The following is a 23582-nucleotide window of genomic DNA, read 5'->3' as shown; positions in this document are numbered from 1 at the left end:
GATGGTGTTTAGAAAATAATTGCATGTTTGGCCTCCTAGGGCTTCTGTACTGAACAAAACGCAGGAACTTTTTATACAGTAAAACATGTACATGAAGCTGAGAACGCCTGTGCTTGCAATTATTTTTAAAATGCTGCTATCTCAAGATCACAAATTAATTATTTCATTATCTAAAGACATGAAAAATACATTCAGTTGTTCAAATTTCCTTTATTAGGATAAACCCCATGTTTTAATGATATGTTTTAACAGAAACAGACTGCATAGGTAACAATCAGTATTCAATGTAAACAATATTAAGAAGGGGTGGTGGTGAATGCTTCAGGGGCTCGGTCTTTGAAATGTTTGAAACAGATGAACTCAGGTGCTCTTCAAGGGAAAAATGTCCAGAAACCAGTTAAGAGGAAACCGACTGTCTTGCTGAAATGTGTGCTGCAGTCATGAAGGGAGGTCCTGAGGTACTCTTGAGTGTGAATATTAAAATCCTTTATTCGAGCTAGGAGACCCAGCTCAATAAAGTGCATGTTAACCATATAAACCTTCTGAAACACTGTCTGTGTGCAGGAGCCTGAGGAAACACCAGGACACTGCTCACTGGCTGATCAGACACAGTTGGCGGCACAGGTGATGATGTCACTGTGCCGCCACAGCAGAGTTACTTTCTGGTTTTACACATGAAATCACACAAAACACTCTAAAGTGAGGGCTGATCCACAGTTTACTGACCTGGATCAGGCATCAACTTAAAGCAACTTACAGATGTGAAGTAGCTCCTAAGTGATTGATGGAGCATTAAAATGAGGCTCAAGGGAACAAGAATGTCTCATTTTGTTAAAGGCCTGTCTCGTCACCTCCTCTCTCCTCCAGCCTCTTCCTCGCCTCCTCAGCTCGTATCTCCTGTGGGTGGGGCTAGGACACGAGGAGAGGAGGCGAGCATGTACAACTGAGAAATGAGACAGGCCTCATGTCCAGCACCATGACCAGCACCATGGACACATGATGGAAAGCACCATGATTAGCACCATGGACAGCACCATGGACAGAACTGTGGACAGGACCATGGACAGCACCATGGACAGAACTGTGGACAGGACCATGACCAGCACCATGGACAGCACCATGGACACATGATGGACAGCACCATGTCCAGCACCATGACCAGCACCATGGACAGCACCATGGACACATGATGGAAAGCACCATGATTAGCACCATGGACAGCTCTGTGGACAGGACCATGGACAGCACCATGGACACATGATGGACAGCACCATGATTAGCACCATGGACAGCACCTTGGATAGCACTGTGGACAGCACCATGGACAGCACCTTGGATAGCACTGTGGACAGCACCATGGACAGCACCTTGGACAGCACCGTGGGCAGTACATTTTAGAATAGGCACCACAAAATCCCCACAGCTGAAAATGTGACATCTCTCTCTCTCTCTCTCTCTCTCTCTCTCTCTCTCTCTCTCAAATTCAAATTCAAATTCAAATTTGCTTTATTGGCATGCATGTTTGGAAAAAAACACGGTTGCCAAACCATCAATCAATAAAATAAACAACAGCAAAATAAATACATTTCAGAGGTTCAAAATTCACAAATTCTTTACAGTGTACAAACATATTGAAAAGGAAATGAACATATGGGCTACAGATGATTTTTTTTTTTTTTAAATCAACAATATTACTAATATTGCTAATGATGATTCATACATATTGATACATATGAAATGTGTCTATATCTTGTTATTATGGAAACATTATATAGTCAAGGAATTCTAATTAGCATTCATGTTCTCTAATTTCATGGCAGAATCTTACATATTGTGCAGCGAGCTGTGTGAATGGTGGATTTTCTCCCAGACTCCCTCTCTCTCTCATTCACTCTCTCTCTCTCTCTCTCTCCCTCCGTCTCTCTCTCTCTCTCTCTCTCTCTCTCTCTCTCTCTCTCTCTCTTGCTCTCTCCCTCTGTCTCTCTCTCTCTCTCTCTCTCTCTCTTGCTCTCTCTCTCTGGTCAGCTTTAGAATCAAATGATGACTTAAATTAAAGATAATCAGTTACCTGCCATCTAGTGACAAGTCTAAAGTTCAGCTAACACTAAAAAAGATATTGAATTTACTTGATAATTTATCCCCTAATTTTCCTTATCACCCATCAGTGTTTTAGAGAGTTCTGGGGAGTTTTAGGCTCCTATGATGGACTAAATTCCCTTTCAGAGGCTCTCAACCTGAACTGGTAAAATTTTAAGATACTGTCAGCATGAATTATTGACCTGCACATTAATGACCTGGAGGAGTTTGTTTTCCTGTTGAACTTGGAGTAATCATGTGGTAAGGAACTTGTGTTGGAGTCGATGCGGTGTTGCCGTGTATTCTGGGTAAATGATGAACTGTGAATGCTGAGCAAATGTCTCCGACGTGCGTGAGCTTAGGAGGCTTTGCTGCAGACGCAGTGGCTTTATTTTCTCTGTGAAACGAGAGCCGTCAGTCGCGCTTTTCGCGGACACGGAGGCTGCGGAGAGCTGGAAGGAGCGTCATGTTTTCCCGGCGCTGAGGAAGCTCCTGTCTCGGCTGGGGTGTGGTGACCTGCTGCTCAGACTGCCGCAGACGGATCCACTCTCCTTCTGCTTAATGAACGAAGGGTTACAGTAAGTATGTATATATGTATGTATGTATTAATTTATTTATCTAAACATTAAGTTACATAACGACCAAAACGAAACCAACTTTTCACAGCGAGGAGCATTGCTACGCCTGGAGGACAGGAGGGATTTGTTGTTGTTGTTGTTGTTGTTGTTGTTGTTTTACTTAATTATTTTTCAGCACTGTATACGTGTAAGTTTGAAATAGTTCACGCAAGCCACGCTTTGATTCACATTCGGAGAATAGAATAAGAAGAGAATAGATCTTTATTGTTATTGTGCATTGTACGATGAAATTGAAATGCAACCCTTAACACAGTGCAAGAGACGCATATGACATTAAAAGTAAATAAATGAATACATACAGCACACACATACATACAGCCAGCATTCAAATTATTGCACACTCCCCAATATCATCAGTGCATTTATTGTTTTTGGATAAAAAAGTGTTTTTTTTTTAACCTGTTTGTTCTGGTTTTCATAGTCCAAGTGGTGTCCTGGGTGGGATTGGTCCCTGAGGATGTTTTGTGCAAACCAACAGGATGTCAGTTTGGGAGAGAAACACACTTTTATTTTGAACGGACAGGTGGATGACACAGCGTCTCGATGACGTCACTGTTTAAGATGCTCTGTCTTCCAGGAAGTTGAGGCCATGTGAGGTCACTTCATGGAGACTTTCAGTTTCAATTCAAGAAGTCAAATTCAAAATGAGAAAAGTGAAAACACTTTAATGAAAAATTAAGGAGTAAACCACCTGCCCAGTTCTAACAGAGTGTTGGCCTGTAAGAACAGCGACTTTAAAGCATTTGAGAGGAAAACTACCTGCATCAAGGGCAGCATGTTTATAACATATGAACTGTGTAGAGCAATAAGAGTGTGATGAAATAACAAAGCTTTTCATTGACAGCAGTTTCTCGGTTGAGGTGGACTGAGCTTGGTCTGAAACTCTGTTTTCACTTTGAGTCTTCATGTTGGTTTATGTTGTTTACCCTGCTCAGTGTTTGCTGCTGCTTAATTTCTGACTACTTGAATACATGATGTTAATTTGATATTTTTTCATTCTCCTACCATTTCAAAAATTATTTTTCATCCTCCACGTGTTCTTGCCGATGAATTCAGCTTTAAAAATTTTGGTTTGTTTTAATTTTCATTGGTTTCATTGCTTCAGTTCCTATGGGTTGCATTTCCTGTTAGCTTGGCTCTGTCAAAGTGAAAAAATAAACTTTCCAGCAGCTCTGAAGCTGTCTGATTTACACAATGGATCATGTGGACTGTAAACAAAAACATGACTAATAAGGCAATATGCTTTAATATTTTGGGCTATGATGTGATAATAGAGCGTTAGGGTTAGGCATTTCTAAGCTCTGTTTTGAGAACTGAGTGGCAGTCATCATTCTTCACCACATCATAACGAGGTGGGAGGACCTGCATTTTGAAACTGCATCATCTTCCTTTAATGTTTTGTCTGAGTTCAAACTGTAAACTGTGTCCTCAAGCCACAGATCAATAAAGTTTGATTTGAACTGACTCTCAGTTGACTGATCTGTGTCAGCAGTTTTCTTCAGCCTCAGCGTCTGTTTTGGTTCCCAGAGGAAAATGAAGTGGAGTGTGTGCAGCTGCTTTGGATCCTGTCTGTTCTTCATCCTCAGACTCCCAGTTTCTACAGGTAAACTGGACCTCTCAGTCCTCCACTCTGATTGGCCAAGTCGACTTCAAAGCACACCTGTGGCTACACTTCAGTCAATTCACATATCAATATAACTATTGAAAATCACCATATCAGTAATCCTGTGTGGCTGCTCAGACACATGGATGGAAAAAAAACATTCAATTGCAGTTAGAATGAGATTTCTTCATTTGTCATGCCTTATTGCTAAAGGTTTTTTTTTTCATGAAATTGATCTTGAAGTTTGAATTTCCCTAAATTCAACGATTAAAAGGCTTTATTGTCATTTCCAGAAAAAAAACAAGTTTTCAGTCCAGTGAAAATCTTAGTTCAAACCAGCACGGTCTTGTTTCCGATCAAAAGGAAAAGATTGTTTCTGTTGTTTGTTGTCCTGTTTATTTCTTGGTTTGTGTATTTTTTCCCTGTAGGACAGTCTCATGTGATTGGCTCACCTCAGCCAATAGTAGCATTAGCTGGTGATGATGTCGTTCTGCTGTGTCGCCTTGAACCAGCCGTCAGTGACTTTTCCGGGGCAGTGGAGTGGACCAAAGAGGGCCTGAGCCCTCCGTTTGTCCATGTTCACAAAAGTGGTTGCCAGGTGGTCCAGAGCCAAAATCCTCTGTATAAGTACAGGACCGTCCTGTTTGTGGACGAGCTGAAGAACGGAAACGTCTCGCTGAAACTCTTCAGAGCGACAGTCTCTGATGAGGGGACATACTTATGCTTCATTCCCTCGATTCGGAAAGGGGATTTCATCCAGCTCACTGTTGGTGAGTCGGTCAGTGTTTGCTTTGAAAAATTTGAAGTGCAATAACAGCATCACTGTTTGAGACACTGGACTGAACAGGCCCTGTGCTGTTAAGTAGCTTTTATAACCCCCATTACATTCAAGTCACCATCTGAAATCCCTCCTCGTCTCCCTCCTCATCAGGTGCTGCCTCCTCTCCTGTCATCAACATGACCAAAAGCAGCAGTGGAGTGGTTTTAGAGTGTGAAAGTAAAGGCTGGTACCCAGAGCCTGAGCTGTTGTGGCTGGACGCTGAGGGAAAGCTCCTCTCTGCTGGAGCTCCAGAGACATTCAGAGGTCCTGATGGCCTCTATACTGTCAGCAGCAGAGTGACTGTGGAGAGGAACCGCAGCGACACCTTCACCTGCAGGGTTCAGCAGCTCAGCATCAACCAGAGCAGGGACGCACTCATCCACGTCCCAGGTGAGAAAAATGAGTTTTACATTTTGAACATGGGCATGTTATTAACTGGAAACAGAGGGGGTCTTTTACAGAAAATCCATCTTGCTCTGTGTTTTATCATTTCAGATGATTTCTTCATGTGCACATCTGCAGCTGTTGGTATCTGCTCTGCTGTTTGTATCACCACTGGCTTTGCCGTTGGCCTGTGTGTCCTTTTTGCTTTTATGTGCAGACGAAGAATATGTGGTAAGTCACAAATAAAGTTTTCAAGTGTCAACTTTGATACAGTATGAGGGAGGTCATTACAAAACACCAGTAAAACATACACATGCCAGTAATTCTTCAATTAAAATGAAAAAAAAAAAAAAAAACTGATAGCATGAAGCTTTGATGTATTTTACAAGATAAGATTAATTTTTCTCTAAGCCAATACTCGTTTTGTCAGAAAATGAGTTCATTACATGTCTGTTTTGAAATGAAATGACTCTTTTGCTGTAATACTTTCCTTTAAGGTAAGTAAATGAGTTATATGCATCTTTTCACCTGGGTCCAGGCACAGACAGTGGTGCAGCCCTCTAATGATTATAATTCTTACTTCTCCACTAAAAGTATTTGATCTCCAAAACCGCAGGAGCCACAGTGACCGAGCTTTGCAACCTTGCAGGTCTTAAATCTCACCTGCTCCTCAGGCAGACGTCAATCTTAAAACAGAAAAAAGGGGGTGGAGGGGTAAACATTTTACATGAAATAGCCCAGTGTGGTTGTGATATTTTCCAATTACATCCATAATTTTTTCATTTCACTGTAAAAGTCATATATTTCAGCTTCAACATCACACTTCTGCTGTGCTCTCACAACTTTGTCTTTGGTCAGCACATTAAAGGAGGTTTGACTTTCAGCTCCAACACTGTTTCCTGCTTTTATTTTCACACAGTGAAAGAACCAGAACCAGAACCAGAACCAGAGCCAGAACCAGAACCAGAACCTCCGGTGCAGCATGTGAGCCTGCTAGGCCGTCTCTACACAGCCGTCACTGGAACATTTTTTTGATGTTTCTTGCTAACTTTTACCAAATTATCTTTATCCCAAAGTTGTAAGAGACTTAAGAGACTGGAATCATGCCAGAAACGAGACAGAAGACTAAAGATATGCCCCCCTCCATGGCTAACTCCGAGTCTACGGCCAGCTAACCAACCTAGCTTGTGCTCCCCCCCACCTCAAGATTCAAGATGGCACCGCTCTAGTGGCAGCTTGTTGCAGCAGCTCCCGTTCACTTGAACGTTTATTTCCATTTTTTTCTAGTTTAATCTTAACTTTTATTTCTATTTAATTATTTATTGGTTTATTTAACTGATCAGTGCACTATGGAGACCAAAGTCGCCGTGTTTGTTCTGGTCTTTCTTTTGTTTTTTTCACTTTTTTCGTCCGTGTCTGGAGACCGCGTACAGGACCCCATTGTTTACAGTAGGGATCAGCTGTTGGCCCTCCGTGGCACCGCGGTGCTGCCCCACGAGAGGCCCGACGTTCCCCAGGAGTTGAAGAGGAGGAGACGGGGGAGCCGTGCCGGAGCTGCTCGCCGCGCTAGAAGGAGGAGATACAGACCCGTCCTCCGTCCATCATCATGGGGAATGTGAGATCTCTTCCCAATAAGATGGACGAGCTAGCGGCGCTGACTCGGCACCAGAGGGACTACCGGGAGTGCAGCATCATGATGTTTACGGAAACATGGCTGACTGCGCTGACCCCAGACACGGCCGCGGACCTGGACGGACTGAAAATAAGGACGAGCTGAAGGCTGTGCAGAGGGAGTTGAGAAGGAAGATCAGAGAGGGGAAGAACACCTACAGGAGGAAGATGGAGGATCAGCTGCAGCAGAGAGATGTCTGTGGAGTCTGGAAAGGCCTGAAAACCATCTCTGGCCACAAGAAACCTGACTCCCAAGCTACTGGGGACCAAAAGTGGGCTGATGATCTGAACTTATTCTTCAATAGATTTGATCAGTCATCTGCCCTTCCCCCAGCCCAGTCCTCCATGCTGCAGCCCCCCCTCTCTGCACCCAGTGTTAACTGCCCAAATTCCTTCCCCTCCCCCTCTACAACACTCAGCTCTCAGCCACCCCCCACTTCTCACCTCATCAACCCAACCCCCCCACTCACACCCTCCAGCACACAGCCCCCCTGCTCCAACCTGTCTCTCACAACGACCCAGGTGAGAAACCAGCTCCGGAGGATCAAGGCAAGAAAGGCTGCAGGTCCAGACGGCATCAGCTCCAGACTCCTCAAGTCCTGCGCAGATCAGCTGTGCGGGATTGTTGAGCACATGTTCAACCTGAGCCTGAAGCTGAGGAGAGTGCCACAGCTGTGGAAAACATCCTGCGTGGTACCTGTGCCCAAGACTCCGCACCCCAAGGATCTCAACAGCTACAGGCCGGTGGCGCTAACATCCCACCTGATGAAGACCCTGGAGCGGCTGGTCCTTGTTCATCTCCGCCCCCTGGTGGGACCATCACTGGATCCACTTCAGTTTGCCTACCAGCCTGGCATTGGGGTGGATGACGCTGTGATCTTCCTCCAACACCGAGCTCTCTCTCACCTGGAGAAACCTGGGAGCACTGTGAGAATCATGTTTTTTGACTTCTCCAGTGCTTTTAATACCATACAGCCTGTACTTCTGAGAGACAAGCTGGAGCACACCGGGGTGGACCACCACCTCACACACTTGATTCTGGACTATCTCACCAACCGTCCACAGTATGTGAGGACCCGGGACTGTGTGTCCGACACCGTAGTCTGCAGCACGGGGGCCCCGCAGGGAACGGTCCTGGCTCCGTTCCTCTTCACCCTCTATACTGCAGACTTCTCATACAACACACCCACCTGTCACCTGCAGAAGTTCTCTGATGACTCTGCAATCGTCGGCCTCCTCACAGAGGGGGGCGACAGAGAGTACAGAGAACTGACGCAGGACTTTGTGGACTGGTGCCAGCGGAACTGCCTCCAGATCAACGCGGGGAAAACCAAAGAACTGGTGGTGGATTTCCGCAGACGTGCACTCTGCCCCCCGGCACCGGTGAACATCAAGGGAACGGATATTGAGATGGTGACATCTTATAAATACCTGGGTGTTCACCTGAACAATAAACTGGACTGGACACACAACACAAATGCACTTTATAAGAAAGGCCAGAGCAGAGTCTATCTGCTCAGGAGACTGAGGTCTTTTGGAGTGCAGGGGGCACTCCTGAAGACCTTTTATGACACCGTGGTGGCATCAGCCATCTTTTATGGAGTGGTCTGCTGGGGGAGCAGCATCTCGACGGCTGACAGGAAGAGACTTGATAAACTGATCAGGAAGGCCAGCTCTGTCCTGGGATGCCCCCTCGACTCAGTGGAGGTGGTAGGTGAGAGGAGGATGATGGCTAAGCTGTCATCCATGAGTGTGAACGACTCCCATCCCCTGCAGGACACTTTAACTACACTGGAGAGCTCCTTCAGCAACAGACTGCTTCACCCAAAGTGTGTGAAGGAACGCTATCGCAGGTCCTTCCTTCCTGCAGCCGTCAGACTCTATAACAACCAGTGCTCCCAGTAGACCACACACTCTCCAGGGGCCTCATGTATAAAGACTTGCGTGGATTTCCTACTAGAAAATGGCGTACGCTCAAATCCAGAAAACGGCGTACGCCCAAAAAAAATCCAGATGTATAAATCTGTGCGTACACATGAATCCAAGCACATTTCCTTTGAACATCCCGATCAACGTGGAATTGAGCGCACATGTTGGCGTACCTGATCCCTCCCTTTCCACGCCCCCATTCAAATATGCAAATCATATTTAAATGAGCCCGGCACCTGAGATTGCCCTCTCTGCATGATCAGAAAACTACAACCCTTAACATGAATAAGACGGAAAAAGATAAATTTCACGGAATGTAAATTAGAGACGTTCCTCACTGAGGTGTAGGCGCGCAAAGATGTCCTGTTTGGCACGCTGTCCAACATGAAACGCAAGAGGAGTGAGCGGGAGAGTGTGTGTGGGGCTGTCGGTGCTGTGGGGTCGGAAAGGCGCACACACGCTGAATTAAATGCATTGGTGAATACGTGAATTCTGTGTCCTTGCCTCTTTTAAATGGTTGAAATCAAATGTTGTCGGGCCGAATGGCCTCCCGGGTAAGATTTGAATTAATTAATTGCTTGTTAATTTTATACACCACTTACACGGATCTAGTTGTAAATGAATGCAGAAGTGCGCCGGGGAAAAGGTGAGGATGATTAAGACATTTCACACTTTACGCATGGGTTTATTAATATTATTTTTTTTTAGCATTCTGCTTAATTTGATAATCACAATAGAGATAAACAGGGGACGACATGCAGCAAAGGAGCTGAGGCCGGATTCGAACCCCGGTCGCTGCGATCGGGACTGAGCCTTGGTGCACGGTACGCGCTCTTGGCCGGTGAGCCACCGGGGCGCCCGACGCACGGATCTATTGACATGAGGACTTTACACACAGAGACAATCAGAAAGCTCTGAAGCTGTAGTTTAACCAGCAAAAAACAGCAAGTCACTAACTTGAACCACAGACTGGTACTGATGCTGTGAAGACAGGATCATATTTGGGGGCGCACATGCTCAATGCGCATGAGGGGGCTTAATATTAGGACAATTAAACGAATATATGATTTACTCACCAAGAAGCCACCTATCGCGCACAGTGCCAGTTTGTAGTCTGCTCCCTCAGAATGTATGAATCGTGCGTTGAACCAGGCCACGGTAACAGTATTGTCATCACTTTGCCATGCGGGTGTATTAATTGTTCGTCAGCTTTAATTGTTCATGTGTCTGGGACGAATTGTTTTCACATTACCAACAGTTTCCCAGCATCACCTCTAAGTGTCGCCAAAGGAACAATAGCTGTAGAAACGTGCGTACGCCAGCTATGAAGTTGGCGTGAGGCACTGCACATTTCCACGCTCATTTCACTCTTTATACATCTGAACCTTGCCGTGGAAAAGGGCGTACGCCACGTTTTTGTGCGTACGCACGCTTTATACATGAGGCCCCAGGACTGCACTGACTGCACTAGAATGCACACTCTCAGCACCTTAACTACCCCCCACCCCTCCACCCCCCCACCTCCCCTCCCACGTACACACATACACACTCACACACACTGCACTACTGCACACACGTAAAGACGGGAGGGAAGGGGTGATCCCATAAGGCTGGATCAGGTGTGACAGTTCCTGAGACCCAGGACCGGGAGTCAGGTTCTGCCACTTGGTCTCATGGGTTCACACTAACCCTGAACCTCCGGTGGAGTGTGTTGTCCCCCAGGTTTCGGGTTTTTTTTCTTCTGTGGTTTAAATTGTTAACGTAGTATTTTTTTACATTCCTTGTTTACAGTGTTTACATTGCTTTTTGGTACTGTTATCTGTATATACTGTTTATTGTGTAAATTGTGCTTTGTATCTTGCTATCCACTTTGCTGCTGTGATGCGTGAAATTTCCCCACCGTGGGACTAATAAAGGAATATCTTATCTTATCTTATCTTATCTTACCTACACTGGTGAGAGATGCTGCTGCTGACTTTCAAGCCGCCATCAACAAACTGAGGAACAAAAACCTCGAGTCGCTTGCAAACTTTCAGAAAGAATGTGGTACGGCTATTTCAGCTCTGCAGCAGACGGTTGACGTGCACAGGAAAAAGATTCAAGATGTGGAGGAGTCCCTAACCGACACTTGTGACCAACTTGTGGGGATGGTTAAGACGGTGACTTGGCTAATGAAGGAAAATGAGGTCATCAAGAAACAACTTGACTACTTGGGCAATTACACATGAAGAAAGAATATCCGCATTATTGGTCTGCCTGAATCAGTGGAGATGCCTAAACCGGCTGATTTTGTGTGTAACCTCCTCCTTGAAGTTTTTGGCCCCAGAGCCTTTGAATTGCCTATCATCATTGACCGCGTCCATCGGACCACCACCCCCAAACCTCCTGCTGAGGTCAGGCCTAGGCCACTTCTGGTTCGGATGCACAGCTACAGAGTACGTGAATGGGGTATAAAAAATATAAAAATATAAAAAGTTTGCCATTTTCCTGTTTTCCATTCAGTCAGGATGCTGCTAACAGACGTTGCAGTATGTATATACATACAGTTATGAAGTGTTGTAGGGTAGGTTGCCTTCACCCCATGTGGGGGGGTGAAGTGCATTTACTCAAGTTTGGTTGTTCTTTTTTGTGTTTGACTGTCCTTTTTTTGTTTCCATTTTTGTCTTCTTTTTTTTTTTTTTTTAACTTTTTTCTTTTCCTTTTCTTACGGTGTGTTCCTTGTAGTTGCGTGTCTGTCCATCTCTCCCCTCCCCGTCCTGCCCCACAGGTCTGGTTGCTGCCACTTCCTCACCCCAGTGAAACTTAATTATACCTATAAACGCTCTCTCTAGAAAATTACATACAAATCTGGTCAGCTGGAATGTAAACGGTCTAAACAATCCTGTGAAAAGAAAGCGTGTACTTGACCATCTTCAACACCTGGGAACAGGCATTGCCTTTTTGGAAAAGAGACTCATCTTCGTACATTAGACCACTTCAGAATCAGAAAGGGGTGGGTGGGGCACATGTTCCACTCTAACTTGAATTCTAATCCATCAAGATGTTCCTTTTTCTGTATCAAGCTCCATTTTGGACCCTAATGGTCGCTATGTGATGGTCTTTGGCACCCTGTGTAATACAGTCCTTGCACTGGTTAACATCTATGCTCCCAACTGGGATGATTTTTAATAACCTCTTTAGATCTATACCACATTTAGACACATACCATCTTGTTCTTGGTGATTTTAACCTAGTTCTAGATCCTGCCTGTGACCGCTCCTCCAACAAGCCATATCCTGCCTACAAATCTTCTAAGGTGGTTAAATCATTCTTGGAGACCTATAATTATGTGGACCCCTGGCGTTTCAAATTCCCTAACTCCAGATGCTATTCTTTCTTTTCTTCTGTTCACAATTCATTTTCATGGATTGATCATTTCTTTATTGACGCTTTTTTACTTGGCTTTTTACTGCAGCTGGAGATTATCAAGGTATCGTTGTTTCAGACCACTCACCACTCAAACTTGAGCTTGCTTTACAGGAAAGACCCCCAAATAGGTTTTGGCACCTTAATCCTCTTCTCTCATATGGATATTAATGTGAACTATTCTTTACACCTAGTTCTTTGTGGAATTTTAAGGCAGAGCTTCTTTGTTTGGATCATGCATCTGATAGAGTGCTTTGCTTGGTTATTTCTGTTAACACTGTGATATTGTAGTAATTGTTCCTTGGTGAATGTATAAACACAGTATTTGGATCATTGCAAGTTAATACAATGCCTGAATGTACCTTCATCGTGTCTGTCCTCATTTATTTTCTTCAGACATGTTAATGTGCTGCGACCCGATAACTGCATCATGCAGTTATCGGGGAATTGGTGGGAATCAGTAGCCTGTCACTTCCTTATCTGGTCTTTAAGTCGTGACGTAACACCTTTTCAAAATACTATTTCCGGGTCCAATCCTCGTTATTTCAATATGCCGCAGTGCTGTGTTCCTGGTTGTTCTAACAGATCTGAGTCTAAAAAATGATACCATTGTCATTCTACCGCTTTCCTAGCGACAAGAAAGAGAACATATATAAATATTAAGTTTTTCATCTTCATTTACGTCAAAAGTTATAGCAGTCCTGGGGTCCGTTTCACGAAGCAGGTCCAACTCCGAGTCTTACCCCGAACTCTGAGTTGATCTACTCTGAGATAGGAAACTCTGAGTTTTCGGTTCCAGAACAGCTGATCTGAGTTAGTTTGATCAACTCGGAGTAGTTTCACCTGGAGTTAAGTGTGTGCAACACAGCTATAAAAAGAAAAGACAGCGTCAATGGAGCCCCGATTTGACGAGTCACCATGGCAACGGGGAAGCGTCAGGCTGCGTTTTTCACCCCAGTTGAATTGGAAATCTTAATGCATTCATACAGCGAGTTTGAACATGTTTAAAAAAAAAAAAAAAAAAAAAAAAGTGCAACACCGCTGCAGTGGCAAAGGAGAAGGAGACGGCGTGGGAGAACATTGCTGCTCCGGTCAATGCGTAAGTTTAAATGTAGTCCGTTGCAATCACAATAATATTACAGGGGAAAACTGCTGGATGGTAGCCTATTAATTTATTTCATTTAGGTGCAATCCTGCGGGGGAGAAGCGCACCTGGCGGCAGTTTAAGATGAAATATAAAAACATTGTTCAAACAGGTAAGACTCCGGCATAATCTCATGCGCGGTCTTATAACCATCTCCCGACGGATATTTAATTCTCTGCGCAGTAACACTGCACCTTCATCCACGGGATCACTGTTGAAAGGACATGCCATGTTCGTGAAAAAAGTCTCCACCTAACTACTAATGGACTTCTATTAAAGGCCCACTGACTGTTTTTTTAATTGTTTCTTAAATAACAGACGGCAGAACAAATATGCCACACCAAAACTCGCCTGCTGACTGAATGAATGAGGAAGTTAAATCCCGTGTGTGGCTGAAAGAGGGCGGACACAGAGAGAAACTCCAGGTTTCATGAGAAAAACCTGGTCCCGACCAGGTTAGTTTCATGGAGTCTGTTACTGCGGTAACTGACCGAGAGCTTAAGTTACCTCCCTCTGTGAAACAGGCTGGAGTTACCCCTCTTTCTCTCAGTTTCCCTCATTTCAGGGTTAACAGACTCAGAGTTTTCACTAAACCTGCTTTGTGAAACGGACCCCTGTACGGTTTTTTTGGCAAATCATCTTAAGATGTCAACTAGCTAGCTAGCTTACTGCTAACTTCTAACTCACCTCAACCTCGTAAACTCTCTTTTTTTGTTGGAATTGAAGGAGTTTTAGCCTTTTTTCATTGTCGCAGGTACCTCACTGAAGAAAGAAGTGACTGTAAACAAGTTCACCGGTTAAGCCATTGGCGTTTGTTTTGAGTATGTCAGAGCGTTTGGACCCGGAAATAGTATTTTGAAAGGGTGTTACGTCACACTTAAAGACCGAATTATACTGTATTACACTATGTTCAATACTGGCAGGTTCCTCAGTGATCACAGTTGCAGAAACAGCAGTATTTTAGCTGCCTTGCACATTGTTCCACCATGTTGTCTCTGACTATGCATTTAAAGGTTTTAATGGATCCCTGAGTCTCGCAACTATAAGTGGAAATCTTCAAACTCAGAGGAAGAATGACAGGAAAAAAAACAGTTAAATATTCAAGTCAAATGTGATGATCATGTGATTTCATGTTGAGAATGAATGGCACTCTGTTCTACAACGGCGTGTCAAACGTGTGAAAACTAGTTTGTTTTCCTCTTGTGGGATTTAGTCAGAATGAAATCCTGCTGGTTTGAGCCCAGAATCACAATCTTCTCCTCAGCATCTGGACTCTGAAGAACCATCGCCGTGACTTGGGCCGATTCAGAAGTAAACAACTCAATGGTTTGGACGAGGTGCTGACTGTTTCTTTCAACTACATTTTTTTTCTCCTAAATCTGAGACTTTACAATCTCAGAATTTGATGTGCTGGTATATATTTGGCATTTATATCATAATCAAATATAACCAGTGTGGTGGAGCCTTTTGGGGACATCTAGTGGCCATTCATTGGTACTGCATGTAAGTTTAAGCACTCTGTAAGACTGCTGGGGTCTTAAATAAACATCTGAAGGCTTTTTCCAGAAACTTTAAAGTCACACAAAAGGTTTTCACCAAAAAAAAAAAAACAACACTATTATTTGCAGGAAAAAGATAATAATATTTGGCAGTGTGATTAGAGGAGAGCCACTGGAAATATATATAAAAATATACAATATAATAATAAAAGATACTTCTCTTTGTGAAATTTCAAAATGCAAAGGACATGAAAAATACACACATGTATACAGTTAATCATCTTGTGATGTCTAGATGACGAGATAAATGAAGCCATTATCACAAGACAACGAGCTTCATTATCTCGAAATGATGGTGTTTAGAAAATAATTGCATGTATGGCCTCCTAGGGCTTCCGTACTGAACAAAACGCAGGAACTTTTTATACAGTAAAACATGTACATGAAGCTGAGAACGCCTGTGCTTGCAATTATTTTTAAAATGCTGCTATCTCAAGACCACAAGTTAATTATTTCATTATCTAAAGACATGAAAAATACATTCAGTTGTTCAAATTTCCTTTATTAGGACAAACCCCTTGAGGTGCATCACCTCGTTTTCGTCGGGGTCCCAACATAAATACATACAATATCACAATCACTACATATAGACAAATACAAAGTAAAACTAAACATACATACATCAAACATAAACCACAGACAACATACAGTAAGCCATGAGAACCTTCAAAGGGAATCAGAGCTTTGAATTGGATCCACAATACCGTCTGGTATAAATTGTTTGTGTCTTCATGCAGAGTCTGTTGTTCGCTTTACGTCTTTAATTCATGATCTTTTTCACACATTTTCATGGACTCTTATGCCTAATAAACACCTTTAGTTAATTGAGTCTACTTTTGAGACACAGTACACAACTGGTCAACACTGCTATTCACGTTCAGCATCTTCCAGAATATTACAAACTGCCCCTTTACATATGCCAAACTTGACTTTAAAGCCTCTTTAGTAACAACAGGCACTGGAATGTATGACCTAGAAAATGTCTGTTGCATGTTTTAATGATATGTTTCAACAGAAACATACTGCGTAGGTAACAATCAGTATTCAATGTAAACAATATTAAGAAGGGGTGGTGGTGAATGCTTCAGGGGCTCGGTCTTTGAAATGTTTGAAACAGATCAACTCATGTGCTCTTCAAGGGAAAAATGTCCAGAAACCTGACTGTCTTGCTGAAATGTGTGCTGCAGTCATGAAGGGAGGTCCTGAGGCACTCTGGAGTGTGAATTTTAAAATCCTTTATTCGAGCTGGGAGACCCAGCTCAATAAAGTGCATGTTAACCGTATAAACCTTCTGAAACATTAACAGTGTGCCTGAGGAAACACCAGAACACTGCTCACTGGCTGATCAGACACAGTTGGCGGCACAGGTGATGATGTCACTGTGCCGCCACAGCAGAGTTTCTTTCTGGTTTTACACATGAAATCACACAAAACACTCTAAAGTGAGGGCTGATCCACAGTTTACTGACCTGGATCAGGCATCAACTTAAAGCAACTTACAGATGTGAAGTAGCTCCTAAGTGATTGATGGAGCATTAAAATGAGGCTCAAGGGAACAAGAATGTCTCATTTTGTTAAAGGCCTGTCGCGTCACCTCCTCTCTCCTCCAGCCTCTTCCTCGCCTCCTCAGCTCGTATCTCCTGTGGGTGGGGCTAGGACACGAGGAGAGGAGGCGAGCATGTACAACTGAGAAATGAGACAGGCCTCATGTCCAGCACCATGACCAGCACCATGGACACATGATGGAAAGCACCATGATTAGCACCATGGACAGCTCTGTGGACAGGACCATGGACAGCACCATGGACAGAACTGTGGACAGGACCATGACCAGCACCATGGACAGCACCATGGACACATGATGGACAGCACCATGTCCAGCACCATGACCAGCACCATGGACAGCACCATGGACACATGATGGACAGCACCATGACCAGCACCATGGACAGCACCATGGACAGCACCTTGGACAGCACCGTGGGCAGTACATTTTAGAATAGGCACCACAAAATCCCCACAGCTGAAAATGTGACATCTCTCTCTCTCTCTCTCTCTCTCTCTCTCTCTCAAATTCAAATTCAAATTCAAATTTGCTTTATTGGCATGCATGTTTGGAAAAAAACACGGTTGCCAAACCATCAATCAATAAAATAAACAACAGCAAAATAAATACATTTCAGAGGTTCAAAATTCATAAATTCTTTACAGTGTACAAACATATTGAAAAGGAAATGAACATATGGGCTACAGATGATTTTTTTTTTTTTTAAATCAACAATATTACTAATATTGCTAATGATGATTCATACATATTGATACATATGAAATGTGTCTATATCTTGTTATTATGGAAACATTATATAGTCAAGGAATTCTAATTAGCATTCATGTTCTCTAATTTCATGGCAGAATCTTACATATTGTGCAGCGAGCTGTGTGAATGGTGGATTTTCTCCCAGACTCCCTCTCTCTCTCATTCACTCTCTCTCTCTCTCTCTCTCCCTCCGTCTCTCTCTCTCTCTCTCTCTCTCTCTCTCTCTTGCTCTCTCCCTCTGTCTCTCTCTCTCTCTCTCTCTCTCTCTCTTGCTCTCTCTCTCTGGTCAGCTTTAGAATCAAATGATGACTTAAATTAAAGTTAATCAGTTACCTGCCATCTAGTGACAAGTCTAAAGTTCAGCTAACACTAAAAAAGATATTGAATTTACTTGATAATTTATCCCCTAATTTTCCTTATCACCCATCAGTGTTTTAGAGAGTTCTGGGGAGTTTTAGGCTCCCATGATGGACTAAATTCCCTTTCAGAGGCTCTCAACCTGAACTGGTAAAATTTTAAGATACTGTCAGCATGAATTATTGACCTGCACATTAATGACCTGGAGGAGTTTGTTTTCCTGTTGAACTTGGAGTAATCATGTGGTAAGGAACTTGTGTTGGAGTCGATGCGGTGTTGCCGTGTATTCTGGGTAAATGATGAACTGTGAATGCTGAGCAAATGTCTCCGACGTGCGTGAGCTTAGGAGGGTTTGCTGCAGACGGAGTGGCTTTATTTTCTCTGTGAAACGAGAGCCGTCAGTCGCGCTTTTCGCGGACACGGAGGCTGCGGAGAGCTGGAAGGAGCGTCATGTTTTCCCGGCGCTGAGGAAGCTCCTGTCTCGGCTGGGGTGTGGTGACCTGCTGCTCAGACTGCCGCAGACGGATCCACTCTCCTTCTGCTTAATGAACGAAGGGTTACAGTAAGTATGTATATATGTATGTATGTATTAATTTATTTATCTAAACATTAAGTTACATAACGACCAAAACGAAACCAACTTTTCACAGCGAGGAGCATTGCTACGCCTGGAGGACAGGAGGGATTTGTTGTTGTTGTTGTTGTTGTTGTTGTTGTTGTTGTTGTTGTTTTACTTAATTATTTTTCAGCACTGTATACGTGTAAGTTTGAAATAGTTCACGCAAGCCACGCTTTGATTCACATTCGGAGAATAGAATAAGAAGAGAATAGATCTTTATTGTTATTGTGCATTGTACGATGAAATTGAAATGCAACCCTTAACACAGTGCAAGAGACGCATATGACATTAAAAGTAAATAAATGAATACATACAGCACACACATACATACAGCCAGCATTCAAATTATTGCACACTCCCCAATATCATCAGTGCATTTATTGTTTTTGGATAAAAAAGTGTTTGTTTTTTTTTAACCTGTTTGTTCTGGTTTTCATAGTCCAAGTGGTGACCTGGGTGGGATTGGTCCCTGAGGATGTTTTGTGCAAACCAACATGATGTCAGTTTGGGAGAGAAACACATTATTTTGAAGGGACAGGTGGATGACACAGCGTCTCGATGACGTCACTGTTTAAGATGCTCTGTCTTCCAGGAAGTTGAGGCCATGTGAGGTCACTTCATGGAGACTTTCAGTTTCAATTCAAGAAGTCAAATTCAAAATGAGAAAAGTGAAAACACTTTAATGAAAAATTAAGGAGTAAACCACCTGCCCAGTTCTAACAGAGTGTTGGCCTGTAAGAACAGCGACTTTAAAGCATTTGAGAGGAAAACTACCTGCATCAAGGGCAACATGTTTATAACATATGAACTGTGTAGAGCCATAAGAGTGTGATGAAATAACAAAGCTTTTCATTGACAGCAGTTTCTCGGTTGAGGTGGACTGAGCTTGGTCTGAAACTCTGTTTTCACTTTGAGTCTTCATGTGGGTTTATGTTGTTTACCCTGCTCAGTGTTTGCTGCTGCTTAGTTTCTGACTACTTGAATACATAATGTTAATTTGATATTTTTTCATTCTCCTACCATTTCAAAAATTATTTTTCATCCTCCATGTGTTCTTGCCGATGAATTCAGCTTTAAAAATTTTGGTTTGTTTTAATTTTCATTGGTTTCATTGGTTCAGTTCCTATGGGTTGCATTTCCTGTTAGCTTAGCATAAAGACTTGAAGTCTATGGGAGTAGTTAGCCTGGCTCTGTCAAAGTGAAAAAATAAACTTTCCAGCAGCTCTGAAGCTGTCTGATTTACACAATGGATCATGTGGACTGTAAACAAAAACATGACTAATAAGACAATATGCTTTAATATTTTGGGCTATGATGTGATAACAGAGTTGTCTTGAACCCCTGAGGCATTTCTAAGTTCTGTTTTGAGAACTGAGTGGCAGTCATCATTCTTCACCACATCATAACGAGGTGGGAGGACCTCCATTCTGAAACTGCATCGTCTTCTTTTAATGTTTTGTCTGAGTTTAAACTGTAAACTGTGTCCTCAAGCCACAAATCAATAAAGTTTGATTTGAATTGACTCTCAGTTGACTGATCTGTGTCAGCAGCCTGTTTTCTTCAGCCTCAGCGTTTGTTTTGGTTCCCAGAGGAAAATGAAGTGGAGTGTGTGCAGCTGCTTTGGTCTGTTCTTCATCCTCAGACTCCCAGTTTCTACAGGTAAACTGGACCATTCAGTCCTCCACTCTGATTGGCCAAGTCAACTTCAAAGCACACCTGTGGCTACACTTCAGTCAATTCACATATCAGTATAACTATTGAAAATCACCATATCAGTAATCCTGTGTGGCTGCTCAGACACATGGATGGAAAAAAACATTCAATTGCAATTAGAGTGAGATTTCTTCATTTGTCATGCCTTATTGCTGAAGGTTTTTTTCATGAAATTGATCTTGAAGTTTGAATTTCCCTAAATTCAATGATTCAAAGGCTTTATTGTCATTTCCAGAAAAGTTTTCAGTCCAGTGAAAATCTTAGTGCAAACCAGCACGGTCTTGTTTCCGATCAAAAGGAAAAGATTGTTTCTGTTGTTTGTTGTCCTGTTTATTTCTTGGTTTGTGTATTTTTTCCCTGTAGGACAGTCTCATGTGATTGGCTCACCTCAGCCAATAGTAGCATTAGCTGGTGATGATGTCGTTCTGCCGTGTCGCCTTGAACCAGCCATCAGTGACTTTTCCGGGACAGTGGAGTGGACCAAAGAGGGCCTGAACCCTCCGTTCGTCCATGTTCATGAAAGCAGTGGCCAGGTGGTCCAGAGCCAAAATCCTCTGTATAAGTACAGGACCGTCCTGTTTGTGGATGAGCTGAAGAACGGAAACGTCTCGCTGAAACTCTTTGGAGTGACAGTCTCTGATGAGGGGACATACTTATGCTTCATTCCCTCGATTCGGAAAGGGGATTTCATCCAGCTCACTGTTGGTGAGTCGGTCAGTGTTTGCTTTGAAAGATTTGAAGTGCAATAACAGCATCACTGTTTGAGACCCTGGACTGAGCAAGCCCTGTGCTGTTAAGTAGCTTTTATGACCCCCATTACATTCAAGTCACCATCTGAAATCCCTCCTCGTCTCCCTCCTCATCAGGTGCTGCCTCCTCTCCTGTCATCAATGTGACCAAAAGCATCAGTGGAGTGACTTTAGAGTGTGAAAGTAAAGGCTGGTACCCAGAGCCTGAGCTGTTGTGGCTGGACGCTGAGGGAGAGCTCCTCTCTGCTGGAGCTCCAGAGACAGTCAGAGGTCCTCATGGCCTCTATACTGTCAGCAGCAGAGTGACTGTGGAGAGGAACCGCAGCGACACCTTCACCTGCAGGGTTCAGCAGCTCAGCATCAACCAGAGCAGGGACGCACTCATCCACGTCCCAGGTGAGAAAAATGAGTTTTACATTTTGAACATGGGCATGTTATTAACTGGAAACAGAGGGGGTCTTTTACAGAAAATCCATCTTGCTCTGTGTTTTATCATTTCAGATGATTTCTTCATGTGCACATCTGCAGCTGTTGGTATCTGCTCTGCTGTTTGTATCACCACTGGCTTTGCCGTTGGCCTGTGTGTCCTTTTTGCTTTTATGTGCAGACGAAGAATATGTGGTAAGTCACAAAAAAAGTTTTCAAGTGTCGACTTTGATACAGTATGAGGGAGGTCATTACAAAACACCAGTAAAACATACACATGCCAGTCAGGAAGCTTTTATGTATTTTAGGTAAGATAAATTTTACTCTCAAGCCAACAGTTGTTTTGTCAGAAAATGAGTTCATTACATGTCTGTTTTGAAATGAAATGACTCTTTTGCTGTATTACTTTCCTTTAAGGCAAGTAAATGAGTTATCTGCATCTTTTCACCTGGGGTCCAGGCACAGACAGTGGTGCAGCCCTCTTATGATTATAATTCTTACTTCTCCAATAAAAGTATTTGATCTCCAAAACCGCAGGAGCCACAGTGACCGAGCTTTGCAACCTTGCAGGTCCTAAATCTCACCTGCTCCTCAGGCAGACGTCAATCTTAAAACAGAAAAAAGGGGGTGGAGGGTAAATATTTTACATGAAATAGTCCAGTGTGGTTGTGATATTTTCCAATTACATCCATAATGTTTTCATTTCACTGTAAAAGTCATATATTTCAGCTTCAACATCACACTTCTGCTGTGCTCTTACAACTTTGTCTTTGGTTTCTCATCTTTTTCTCCACAAAAGTCAGCACTTTAAATCAGGTTTGACTTTCAGCTTCAACACTGTTTCCTGCTTTTATTTTCACACAGAGACCAAGATGGAGAAGAGAGAAGAAAAGGTCACCCAATTGACAAGTGAATGTTCAGAGAGCAACGCTGAGGTGGAAAGATATGGATGCAAAATCAATGAATACATAAAGTTACTAAATGAGACAAAAATTGTTTTACAAGAGAACAAAGGAGATCTTGAGAGGCAGCAAAAGGAGACCAGAGAGAGATGGTTTCATTCAGCCAGAAAAGAGAGGGAGACTGAACTCACTAAGGCACTGGGTAAAATTGACACATTGATAGAGGAAATTGACAGAAAGCTTGAGTAAGGTCATCATTATACCACAGACTTGAATAGTATTCCATTTTTAAATTCCATTTTTAAATAAAATATGGAAAATTAGAGTGATGACCTCGACAGACCTGCCTGCAGCATTTACATTTGTTTTCGTGCCAGTGTGGTACTCTGTAACCTGTATAATCAGATATCAGCTTTAAATTCACTCACCTGCTTATCTTCGAGTCAAAGCAAGACCACAGTGTAGTCCTGGTCTGATACAAACAATGTAAGATTGTCCTCCAGGCTCAATGCTGTTAATATGGATCTCAACAAAAAGGGCTTCCTGTTAGACTGAATCCCACTGGATGTGCAGCTCATATGGAGATTAATGTGAACTATTTTTTACGCCTAGTTCTTTGTGGAATTTTAAGGCAGAGCTTCTCGGTTTTGGTCATGCATCTGTTTGGGAGAGTTCACTTACTTCACCTATTAAAAATAATGAGGTAAAAAAAAATACAGCATCATGTTGATCAGAGAATCAGATTCAGTTTTTACATCCAGCAAAGAAAATGAGGATCTCCATCAGGCGATCTTTTGGGTTATAAAAGATTAATGCATGAATTAATGTATACAGAGAAGAGAGGGAGAATGAACTCACTAAGGCACTGGATAATATTGACACATTGATAGAGGAAATTGACAGAGAGCTTGGCTAAGGTCATCATTATACCACAGACTTGAACAGTATTCCATTTTTAAATACAATAAATACAATACAATACTTACTTCACCTATTAAAAATAATGAGGTAAAAAAAAAAATACAGCATCACGTTGATCAGAGAATCAGAATCAGTTTTTACATCCAGCAGTGAAAATGAGGATCTCCATGAGGCGATCTTTTGGGTTATAAAAGATTAATGCATGAATTAATGTATAAATAAGAATACCATTTCTATTCCATGTGACAGCCATTAAACTTAGCCGTACTTACAGTTTTTATTGGATGATATTTGTGTTCATATTTCTTCTTCTTGTTCTTTTAATAGAGTTCTTTGCTCAGTTATTTCT

The 23582-nt window shown here is 42.8% G+C and overlaps 1 protein-coding gene across 1 annotated transcript; it reads left to right on the top strand.

Moving 5' to 3' along the window:
- Positions 1–1257: 1257 nt before the first annotated feature.
- On the top strand, positions 1258–22788 carry LOC115376980 (butyrophilin subfamily 2 member A2-like). The gene is made up of 7 exons (XM_030076831.1): positions 1258–1387; positions 4207–4317; positions 4746–5087; positions 20599–20940; positions 21102–21380; positions 21486–21605; positions 22718–22788. The coding sequence occupies exons 1-7, from the start codon at positions 1258–1260 to the stop codon at positions 22786–22788; spliced, it is 1395 nt and encodes a 464-aa protein (XP_029932691.1).
- Positions 22789–23582: the final 794 nt, after the last annotated feature.

This window comes from Myripristis murdjan, chromosome 18 (genome assembly GCF_902150065.1).
Source record: "Myripristis murdjan chromosome 18, fMyrMur1.1, whole genome shotgun sequence".
Classification (NCBI taxonomy): domain Eukaryota; kingdom Metazoa; phylum Chordata; class Actinopteri; order Holocentriformes; family Holocentridae; genus Myripristis; species Myripristis murdjan.
This window is presented reverse-complemented; position numbering and strand designations above follow the sequence as displayed.

Bases quoted from the DNA above. Each gene is read 5' to 3' on its own strand.
- LOC115376980 (XM_030076831.1), top strand. From the start codon at position 1,258: ATGATGGACAGCACCATGATTAGCACCATGGACAGCACCTTGGATAGC. The intron at 20,941-21,101 runs GTGAGTCGGTCA...CCTCCTCATCAG, and splicing joins TTTCATCCAGCTCACTGTTG to GTGCTGCCTCCTCTCCTGTC. The intron at 21,381-21,485 runs GTGAGAAAAATG...TTATCATTTCAG, and splicing joins CGCACTCATCCACGTCCCAG to ATGATTTCTTCATGTGCACA.